The sequence below is a fragment of the Myxocyprinus asiaticus genome, chromosome 9 (genome assembly GCF_019703515.2).
Source record: "Myxocyprinus asiaticus isolate MX2 ecotype Aquarium Trade chromosome 9, UBuf_Myxa_2, whole genome shotgun sequence".
Lineage (NCBI taxonomy): Eukaryota > Metazoa > Chordata > Actinopteri > Cypriniformes > Catostomidae > Myxocyprinus > Myxocyprinus asiaticus.
The window spans coordinates 28,595,334-28,607,212 of record NC_059352.1 but is presented as its reverse complement, the minus strand read 5'-3'; the positions used below and the strand labels follow the sequence as shown (position 1 = coordinate 28,607,212).

General features: G+C 38.4%; 1 protein-coding gene across 1 annotated transcript in view; it reads left to right on the top strand.

Annotated features, from left to right (window-relative positions):
- Positions 1 to 284: 284 nt before the first annotated feature.
- The window catches only part of espnla (espin like a), a 34,144-nt gene continuing 22,549 nt past the window's right edge, over positions 285 to 11,879 (top strand). The window contains exons 1-5 of the mRNA XM_051705981.1: positions 285 to 578; positions 3,895 to 4,085; positions 8,169 to 8,355; positions 9,864 to 10,046; positions 10,173 to 10,304. Of these exons, the coding sequence (XP_051561941.1) occupies positions 285 to 578; positions 3,895 to 4,085; positions 8,169 to 8,355; positions 9,864 to 10,046; positions 10,173 to 10,304 (987 nt within the window). The remainder of the gene's footprint in view (positions 579 to 3,894; positions 4,086 to 8,168; positions 8,356 to 9,863; positions 10,047 to 10,172; positions 10,305 to 11,879) is intronic.

Sequence of the window (11,879 nt, the reverse complement as noted above, 5' to 3'; positions counted from 1 at the left end):
GAGCCAGAGGAGAGGGCAACCTTGTGCAAGTTGGTAACAGAGCACAAAGGCAATGGCTGGGCCATGATGAGCACCTGTGCATTGTGACGTCTTTCATTACCTTTACAGCTCACCGGGCCAGACCTGCTCCTCTCCTCCGCTCACCTAACCCCACCAGCTGGCAGACGGTTAGGTGTCGGCTTCCCGTGTATGTGTGTGCAGTAGGGGGTAGGTTGAGTTGCCCAAGTCAGCCTACCAGATCCAGTCATAGGCAGCCAGTGCAGGTGCAGAGAGGCAGGGCTGACATGGTGCTCCAAAAGGCCATCACTGCAGCCCGTGAGGGAGATCTACAGGGCCTCCGGGAACTAGCTGAAACTGGATGTCTGACTGCAGCCATTGCGGATGCTCAGGGGGCAGGACTAGTGCACCATGCGGCTCGCTGTGGTCAGCTGGACTGCCTTCGATTTATGGTGACAGAGGCGGGGCTGGCGGCTGACACGAGGGCCCTTAATGGGGCCACACCTGTCCATGATGCTGCAGCTACAGGTCACACCCGTGAACTACAGTGGCTTGTACAGGTTGCAGGATGCAATGCAAAGGTGAGTGTGATTTAAAGAGGTTGTGGAGCTATTGGAGATTACAGGGATAGTTCACCCAAAAATAAAAATTGTCATCATTTACTCAACCTGATGTTCCAAAAAGAGCTGTTACGATGTTAGCCTCAGTCCCCATTCACTTTGATTGTTTGGAAAAAAGATGCAATGAAAGTGAATTATGACTGTAAAGCCATGTCCACATTAAAACATTTTCATTTGAAAGCGCATTCATTTCGCTTAGTTTACGCCTCCTATCCACCCTAGAACGCAGTTTTCTTCCACCGAAAACAGAGCATTTCAAAAACCCTCTCCATTACAGCGAACTTTGGAAAAAGATGATGAGAAACTGAAAGCAGAGTTTCAGACTTATGAACTTATCATTAGTATGGATGTGGCCTTTGTTTTGTTCCACGGAACAAAATTTTGGAATGGGTTTGGAATAACATGTTAACAGAATTGTAAAAAAATTTGGTGCACTATCTCTTAACGGTGGTGTGGACAGAGTTTGGTGGAAGTTTGATTATTAAATGTTTTCAGCACAGTTTTAAATGAACACACTGACAGTGCAGTCCTGAAATTCACCCATAGCTGCTGTCAAGTGTACTAAGATTTATGTACATCCACTTAACACAGAGCCCACACCCCTTTCCAACTTTTTTGCAGAGCTGTACATCTCACTCTTGCATATAGTATGTATGTGCAGTATTATATGAACTTTGTGCATGTTGCTTACTAAAATATAACACGGCACATGATGAGGTGACATAGCAAACGAGAATATCATTGGTAAGCTACACCTGCTCCAAATATAGCCCCTTACATAACAAGTGGTTCACTTAGTACAGGAACCGTAGAATGGTGTGAGTGGTGTGATTACATCACTTTCCCTTGCTCTGTTTACGCTCTGCCTAGTAGTATTGCATGACCACTGTAATCATGACCAGATGGGTTAGAGGGGGCTCAATCTAATCGTTAACACTGTTTGTTTACCAGGGGAGTGCAGGCCATGCCGCCCCTACGAGACCCCACTGCAGCTTGTTCTCACACTAATGCAAACCAGCTCTTTTAACCTCAACAACCTCTTGATCAAATTTATGGTCAGCTGTGCTGTATTAAAGTAGATGTTTTAAATGCCTTGTTATCATTGACCAAAGTGATAACAGTATTCCAAGTTGGTGGTCTTTCTGGGAGTTCATCACAGATTTTTTTTTGTTTTTTTTTTGTTAAGCCTATGCTTGCCAAGGTGAGGTCAAGGTTGTATGCGATTGAATTATTAATGAATATTTCCTTGGTCTGATTAAATAAAGATGCCTACACTAATTTGATCACATTGGGGGAATAGAGGAGTGCTGGCCAGTTGGAGAACCTGGTTCTATCAGGCTTTTGTTCGTACTATTATGAATTCAATGGCAGCACTTAAAAAACTGTAGGAAGTCAGTGATTACATGTCATATTATCAATCACATTAATAAGCAATAGCATATCATAATAATACTTACTTTCATTTCCTCTTTTCCCTGTCATGTTAAAATTGTGTTTGTGAAATGTCTTTTGCAGAGGAGGTTAAGTAGAAAACCGTTTTCACAGTAGTAAAGGTTTGGGTCATCACATGCAGTATAAGCTGTTTATTATAATCTCCAATTAAACTGGGGCCATAATAATGCAATTTTATAGTGTTTGTAAAACGTTTTATAAGGGGAATGGATTTTCTCACATGGGCTGTAATGAAAAGTAACATTACGTTCCCCTGCATTTTTATCTGATGCTTTCTTTCAAGAAATCATTGAATGACACAGTAATGTGATAAAAAATTCTTGGAGGCTGTGAAGCAAAATCGAGGCAAACAATTCTCACAGTCACTTAAAAAGAGACAAGCCTAATTTAATAGCGATTACATACCTGACAACATTAGTATAAGTGAATAGAACTGCTCATAACGTCTCTACAACACACTCAAATTGGTATTGAAAATTATTTATTTACCTTCACCTCTACTATGGCCTGAATCAGTACATACTGTATATAAATTAACGTTAAGTTCAGACATGACAGCTCTCTGAAAGATCTAACATGTTAATGTGGTCATGACATATTGATAAGATATTGGTCTTTGCAGACTAGATCTGCTAAGAGCAAGTTCTGAGACTTGCTACTGCTAGAACATACACAGACATACTGAGTTAAGCATGTGGACATGGTGCTGCTTCTGCACAATTAGAAAAACACAAGACATGCTGCATCAAGCATGTATGACATGCTGCTGGACAATAAGACATACTATAAATACAATCCCCCAAAAAAGCAGGGAAGCTGCAAAAACACGTAACACAAAACATAAACACAATCCCCCAAACAAGCAGATTTACCGGCAAGACTTGTGTACTGCTGCTTCTGGTGCTAGCTAGGTGTGCCTTGGCCTGCTTGGCCTAATGGCATTACACTTATGTACTAAAATCTCTATGTATGCCTAGGCCTGCTTGGCCAAATGAGTTAAACGGCCAGTGACTTGACTCATAATGTGTACTTGGACCAGGAAAGCCCAGAGGTTATTTAGCTAGTTATGTGTTGATTTATTTAAATAAATGACCTAAGATAGTGATGTTTGATGCCTGATTTTGCTATGGCTTACCTTGATAAAGATGCGCTTCTATGTGTCATGGCCTAAAGCGGACCTTACTGTGCAAGCTGATAGCAGAAAAATCCTAAGCAACCACCTGAGCAAAATTAGCATTTTCAGGGAAAACTCGCCTATCCCTCACAGCGTAGTTGTGATTCCCATCAAAAATGAAAGATGGTGCTGCTGTGAATAAGGTCTGTGAATATATGGGTGTCCTTACTATTGTTATACATGTTCATTTTGGAATGAGAGCTGACATATTGTTTAATCCATAGCATGCTTTTCTCAAGATTTATTTAAAGATACAAAAAAATAATACTGTGTGTTTCTTCTATGGGTTCCTCGTATCACTAACAAAAGTGACCCGATAATGTTTTTCCCTATATTCTTTTGATATTTTCTGTAAAATCTGCTTAAGACTACCCAAACACACATGACTTCCATAGACTCAAAACAACAAAAACTTGTCTGATGAAAATGGTGAACAGCAACATTTGCTAAGGTAGGACTGGTCAGTAATATTTTTAGGCTGGTCTAAATTTCTAAATTTCTATTTAGTTTGGTGACACTATGACTGCCAAACAGTCCTTAAAGGAATAGGCAACAGATTGATTGGCCTTTTCTGCTCAATGAAGAAAAACAGTCAAGCTTTTAGTGAAGCCTGTTGTTTGTAACTATTCTTACTTGTTTGTGTGTATTCAGAGCCAGGATTCAGGAGGGGCCACTCCACTCCACCTTGCTGCACGGTTTGGGAGGGTGGATGCTGTCCACTGGCTGCTGGCTCATGGAAATGGAGCAGAAGTGGAAACAAACTGCGGTGCTCTTCCTGCACACTATGCTGCAGCAAAGGGTGACCTCACCTGTCTGAAGTTGCTGATTGATCAAGCTCCAGGGTACGGTGTTACAAGATCAGATACATACAAATAAATTCAGATTAATCTCATGTGGCAGAGGTGGATGAAAAGACACAAGCTGATCTTGTGGGTCACTTTGTCTTTGTCTCATGCCTTGCATTATTTGTTGGAGTACATGTGAAAACAAAAAACAATTAAAAAAATAGTATCTTTTTATTCTAAAAACAGATTCAATGACTTCATGAAAGCACAGCCAATAATCTATTTCAAGAAGACAGACATTTTGTGATGATGGTACTGTATGATGTCAATTAATTTGAGCAATTCAATTTGCAAATTTGAGACTTAAAATACTTGAGGTGATTTCATTCAATTATTGGAATTGGAGCAGGATGAGCAGAAAAAGTTTTTAGAAGCACAATGATATTCTTCAAGTACCACAATGAATTATGGTTATAATTCTTGTGATGTCCTCTTGTCCTGATCCAATGTATCTTGTAACGAAGCCACCAGACATTTTAAAAAAACAACACCAGCAAAGTATCCTCTCAGGTTATTTATCCATGTTCTCTATGCTTTCGGCCTATTGCGACTCTCATGGAAATGTGAGTGTCTCATAACATATGCCCTCCTCAGGTAGTGTAACAGGAAGTAAACATGTGGCATAGTGTGACATGACAGTGTGGCATGTCACACTATGCCACATGTGGCCACACATAATGAGGCCATACATAATTCACCCCTGACACCAAGACAACATGACTGTGCTTATATAGTTATTAGTGTCATTGAACAAGATAAAGTTTAGAAGGCCTTACGCTTGAATTTGTCTCAGTTTGTTCTGTGCTATTCTGATTACTGATCTATTTTGATTTTGTGCCTTAAGAAATTGGATGTTGTCTTTGAATTATTGGACCCACTTTATATTAGGTGTCTTTAAATACTATTAACTGCTTAAAGGAATAGTTCATCCAAAAATTAAAATTCTCTTATCATTTACTCACCCTCACAAGACTTTCTTTCTTCAGCAGAACACAAATTAAGATTTTAAGAAGAATTTCTCAGCTCTTTTGGTTCATACAGTGCAAGTGAATGGGTGCCAAAATGTTGAAGCTCCAAAAATCACATAAATGTAATCCATATGACTCCAGTGGTTAAATCATTGTCTTCAGAAGATTTACATGTGTGGGTTTGATGTGTGGGTGAAAAACAGATCAATATTTTAGTCAATTTTTACAATATATTCTCTTCCCTGCTCAGTCAAACTCCACTTTCACTTTCACATTCTTCTTGTGTTTTTGATGATTCACATTCTTCATGCATATGCCCCCTACTGTGCAGAGAGTATAATTTCTTGCAAAAAAGGACTTAAATATTGATCTGTTTCTCTCCCACACCCATCAAATCACTTCTGAAGATATTAATTTAACCACTGGAGTCTTATGTGTTGTTATGCTGCCTTAACGTACTTTTTGGAGAGTCAAAATTTTGGTACCTATTCACTTGCATTGTATGGACCTACAAAGCTGAAATATTCTTCTAAAATCTTAATTTGTGTTCTGCAGAAGAAAGTAAGTCATACACATCTGGGATGGCATGAGGGTGGTGTAAGGGGGTTATTGTGAAAGCAGAACACAGGGAAGTGGGTTTTCCAGGCTCAGGTAAGACTTTTAATCAGCCACTTCAGTGCTTTACAACTTCACAAACTCATCAGCTTCACAGGCATGTAGTAACTTAAACACATCAGCTTCTCAGACACGTAGTAACTTCAACTCATTAGCTTCACAAACATAACAGAATAAATGTAACAGCTTCAGGAGCACGGTGGCCTTCCTTGTGCCAGACTCTCTCTCTCCCTTCTGCTGGTGGCGTGGCTGCGTATATGCCACTCTCCCCATGCTCACTGGAATTAGAAACAGGTGTTAAACATAATCTAGCTCAGGTGCAAGGGCCCTTACTGCTTTCTCTCTCTCCGGACGGACGCTTGACGACGCCCCCGCTGCCACAGGTGAATAATGATGAGATAATTTTCCTCTTTGGGTGAACTATTCCTTTAAGCATTTGATACAATGTTACTGTACCCAAAGGCCCAGTCCTCATGCTTAACACCTTTAAGAGATTGGCCCTGGATTGTGAAATCACTCTTAATTGTTCAACACAACATATGCTAAACCTATGCATTCTGAGCTCCAATAACATTTGAATATGTTCTAGGAATTTGTGGGTACCAGAACAGTGTGTCCTAACCAGTGTTGGTTATTCAAAATAAGTAATCCACTACAAATTACTAATTACTTCTCTAAAATGTAATCACATTACTAATTATTTTACTTTTATGTTACTTTCTAAATTACTTTTCCTAGAAAAGTTTTTGGTTCGCTCCTATTCAGAACGTCTATATTTCCTCTTCATTCAGTTGTTGCACACCCTTCAGCTGTCACCAAAATGCTAACAGACGTGCATATGAATTCATATTTTACATTTATTACACATATTAATTTAGCGCAAGTAATGTACCCCATGAATTCCTCTATTTCTTATATGTAACATCAGATAGTTTATTTCTTATTCTATTCTAGGCCGAGTATACTAATTATTGCATTAAATTATTCGATGTTCATTTAAATTTGTAGGTAACAACTTATCTGATTATTCAGATTTAACATGAATTTTAATGAAATAAAGTATTTGACATAAAACAATCATATCATCATATTGTCATATTTCATATTGTTAGAAAAAATATTCCCTAAAAATTCCCTCATACAGGTAAAAAATCCTCCTTAAAAACAACTCCAGGGGGGCAAATATTGCACCTTAATAGAAAAATTATTTTCTGACACTAGGCTATACCACTTATTTTCTTTTCGATCTGATACCAAGTACTATCAAAGACAATATCACAGATATCGATACCAAAACCTTTATTAAACTATTATATATTTTTTCTGAGGATGGAATGTGTAATTCTTTATTTTTTTGCATTATATTTACATTATAACATTATATTTAAAAACCAAATATATTTAAAGACAACATAACATTTTCAATTTTTCAACAGATTTTAATTGAATTGAATTTATAACAAACAAGGGTTTTGACTGAGTGCCGTCTGTGACTTCTGTCTTTCAGCATTTCTGTGTGTTAAGATGAGTGGATGGAGAAATAGAGCCAGTCATATGCAACTATTTTATTAAATAAACTAGTTCATTTTTTGCCTTTGAATATCATGAAATTCAATTCTTTTCATACTAAACAAAAAATAAAATCACCAGATCAGTAAAAACCTGTAGTATTGATATTTTTTATGTGAGTATCAATCTTCTAAATACAACATCAGTATCTCTGAGGTATCGATACTTTAGCATCGATCTGCCCATCCCGAGCTGTCACTCACTCATCCCTTATCACAGTCACGACTGGTTAGGACAAAATCACTGGTTTACATGGAAAATATTTAATAGCTTGACACTTTATCCCATTGTGTCTGGCTAGTACACCATTTCTATGAAGAATAAACTTAGAAGAAAGTTCACTTTGCTGAAGATATGGTTCAGTTTCTTGGTAGTGTTTTCAAAGCTGTTGGCTTTGGGATGTAGTTCAAGAAGATGGGGCCTTTAAAGACCCTTAAGATCCCATGAACTTTACAAAAAGCCCCAATGATTAATAGGCAGACAGTAATTGGTTTAACAGAGTGGTAGACAATCACACAATCTGGTTGAAAAAGCGCCCTCCTTTGCTCCATTTATGTTTGTTTAAATTGGTGATCTCATGGTTCAGATGGTACATCTAACCAGGCTTTATATTTCAAGATGCCTTTAGCACATGTGAGAATCATGATTAGATCAAATGAGTGAATCTCATGCTGCTGGCCACACAAGCTGAGATGGCCAGTGACACAGCAGTACAGAGAAATGGAAATGGTTGAGTAGTGAGGTGAAGAGGTTGATTAAAGGGGGAATGCAGTCATTCATAGATAATGACATGGGAACACCAATAGCCTGTGTGGAGAAGGGATTTCACTGTGAATTTCACTCATGGCTCATATTCATATCAGTCAGCCACTCATTTGGAAAGTATGAAATGATGCCTGTATAAACTTATAAATGGACCTTTTCTCAGGTGTGTTAATGGACAGACAAATATGGGTGCCACGCTGCTGTATCTGGCATGCCAGGAGGGACATCTACATGTTGTGGAATATCTGGTGAAAGACCGTGGGGCCGATGTGCATCTAAGAGCCCAAGATGGCATGACACCACTGCATGCTGCAGCTCATATGGGCCACCATGCACTGGTGGTATGGCTTGTGAGTATAACTATACACACTATTTAAAGGGCTAGTTCACCCAAAAATGAGATTTGTCATCATTTACTCACCCACATGTTGTTTTAAACCCATACGACTCACTTCCATGGAACACAAAAGGAGCTGTTAGCCTCAGTCACCATTCACTTTCATTGCATCTTTTTTTCCATACAAAATGAATGTTGACTGAGGCTAACATTGTGTCTAACATCTCTTTTGTGTTACATAGAAGAAAGTTATATAAGTTTGACACAAAAGGAGAAATTATGGAGAATGTCCTGGTCATTTTTTTCCATGTAATGCCAATGAATGGTGACTGAAGATGTCAAGCCTTAAAAAAGGGTGCAAAATCATCATAAAAGTAGTCCACACTTAAGCTTTATTTTCCAAGTCTTCTGAAACCATGCAATCACTGTAAAACCTGTTGCTAAAAATAATTGTTTTGAGTAGGGAAAAATGTAATCATACAAATTAGTTCAAATAAATGAACCTTGATGAGTATTTAGAAAATTTTCTTTTGAGTTCACGAACTTTAAGTAACCTGAATTGTTTTAAGTTTAATGAGCTTGTCTCTTTAAATTTACAGGAACTTAAATTTAACTAAAAACTGAGCAGGGGATTTCTATATCCCAGCTTGATCTGCATGGCACTCGACAGGGAGAGTAAATGTTATATCATGTGTCTTTGCGCAAGATTAATATAAAGGGGGAGACTTGTCAGTGTTTAATGCTTAAAGTTATTTAGAAGAGTTTCTGTTATGCTAAAGTTTTTCTGGGATTATCATTGTGGTGAATAGTGGAGCTTAATTTAGTTCTACAGTATATTGCTTTACTTGTTGAGCAATTACTTTCCAAATCAAAGCATAGTGTTTCTAATTTGCATGCATTCAGCATGCTAGCATTCACTGTACTAGCTTGTTCTACCTAGTTAGGTTTGCTCTACATGAAGTATTTAAGTTGAACTTGCATAGTAATTTTAATTTCAGCCAAAGAGTTAAATTTAAAGTTAAGTGCCATTAAAATAAATGTTAGCTTACTCAAGATTTCAAGTTAAGAGCAATTAACATGCATGTGTAGTACAAGATTAAAATCTGAAAGTTCTATTAACTTAAACTTGGGAGTTTATTAACTTAAAAAATTTGATGTAATTGACTGCCTTATTACTTATTAGATAACTTATTAGGGTTTGCAGTGTTGCCTTGTGTGAGGAACAGACCTACATTTTAAGTAATTTTTCACTGAAATCTGCCCTAGTTTTCTTGAGAGTTCATGAGAAAAGCTTGTTCACACTGAATCACACTTAAACTTCTCTTTTTATGTATCACTAAAGAAAGAAATTCAAATAGGTTTGGAATAACATGTGGGTGGGCAAATGACAGAATTTCAATTTTTATGGGTGAATTATTCCTTTAACTTCACTTTCCATGCTTTAGTATTATATTTTAGTACAGATCTACTGCAGGTTTTCGAGTACTTCATTAAGGGTTCAATACAGTTTCTCTGCTGCAGGCATCCTTCACAGATGTTAGCTTGTCTAGTCAAGATAATGAAGGGGCGACCGCTTTACATTTTGCTGCCAGTGGAGGGCACCATCGCATCCTGGAGCGGCTGCTACAGATGGGATCAAAGGTCAAGAAGGATTACTGGGGTGGCACACCTCTGCACGATGCAGCAGAGAATGGGGAGATAGAGGTATGCCTAAATTAGGGTGAAAGTCTGTTGTGTGGTGTCTAAAATGGAATCACATGTATTGACATTAATTGTGCTATTAAATCATGATTACAGTTATGAAACTGGACATTATACATAATTTTCCAGTGCTGTCGAATCCTCCTAAGTCACCAGAACAGCCCAAAAGAGAGAGACGTAGACGGCTTCACAGCTGCAGATCTGGCCGAATACAACGGCCACTTTGAGTGTGCCAGATACCTTCGCTCTGTGGAGAGAAATGTAAGATTTAAATTTTAACAATAGCAGGGGATAAATGACATACATCTCCTAATCAGTTAGGGTTAGTGATCAAAGTGCTCAAATGTCTCTCTAATGCTGTATGGCACGCACATGTTGAGAGCCGGCAATTATTTGAAATCTAATGCTGCTCATATCTTGTTTGTGGAAATATTGAAATCACTGACATATGACAGTCTAAGCGAGTTACGCAATATTGTTTTACAGTTTCTTTGTTTGTTTGTTTGATTTTTCTAGCTTTGTTGACTCTTTTGTCATTTTAAATTGTGCATTTTGATCTCCAGTCTGAAGCAATGTGTGAACTAAAACTTCTACAATCAGTTTTACAAAGACTGACTTTAAATGTAATTTGTAGTCAGAGCATTTCAGATTTAAAATACAAAACACTCCAATACGACAAGTTAGTATTAAAACATTGTAGTGATATGTCACAAAGATAATCCCTGAAATCAAAAGCTCTCATCCAAGTTCCATTTCTTGCCCTTAAAGGAAAAGATCACCCAAATTACAAATGGGTAGAGGGAACTGAATGCTCTTTTTGAAAGAAGCTGATCTCCTTCTGCAACAGTTCGCGGTCCGTAAAGCGCTCACATACCAGTCCGGTTCCGGCGTACGATCGCTTCTGCGAATTTCACTCTTTCCCTTGCTGCCAGAGGAGCTGCGAGCCGCGTGGGGGCTTGTAGCGCTATCTGGAGCATCACGTCACTCTCTGTCGCACCTCCGTGTCTCTTGTGGAGTGAAAATAAGCAGGTAACTACCAACACGCGCTGATTTGCACAGCAATCCGTTCTCACAGCTCACAAACTGTCTGTTAAAGAGCAGTAAATGTTTGTGATGAAGCTTATAAGCACCGATGTCATTTGAACACTGTGAAAAGAAATACTATAAAATGTCTGCCACTTACAAACGTTTACTATAACACAAAAAAAAATTTAAACACTTTTATAATTAAACAAAACATTATAACTTGCTTGTTTAAGCAGTTAATTCACCTGTTCTCAATATCGGAGCGTTATTGCATCTCTTTACGATCTGTCACTCTAGATTCTCTCGATGTACTGACTTTCTAAATTTCATTCAGTGTTGCCAACTAAACTCAGCAAAAAAAAAACGTCCTCTCACTTTCAACTGCTTTTATTTTCCACAAATTTAACATGTGTATGTATTTGTATGAACATAAAAAGATTCAACAACTAAGACATAAACTGAACAAGGTTCACAGACATGTGACTAACAGAAATGGAATAATATGTCCCTGAACAAGGGGGGGGGGCAAAATCAAAAGTAACAGTCAGTATCTGGTGTGGCCACCAGCTGCATAAAGTACTACAGTGCATCTCCTCCTCGTGGACTGCACCAGATTTGCCAGTTCTTGCTGTGTGATGTTACCCCACTATTCCACCAAGGCACTTGCAAGTTCCCAGACATTTCTGGGGGGAATGGCCCTAGCCCTTACCCTCCGATCCAGCAAGTCCCAGACGTGCTCAATGGGATTGAGATCCGGGCTCTTCACTGGCCATTGCAGAACACTGACATTCCTGTCTTGCAGGAAATCAT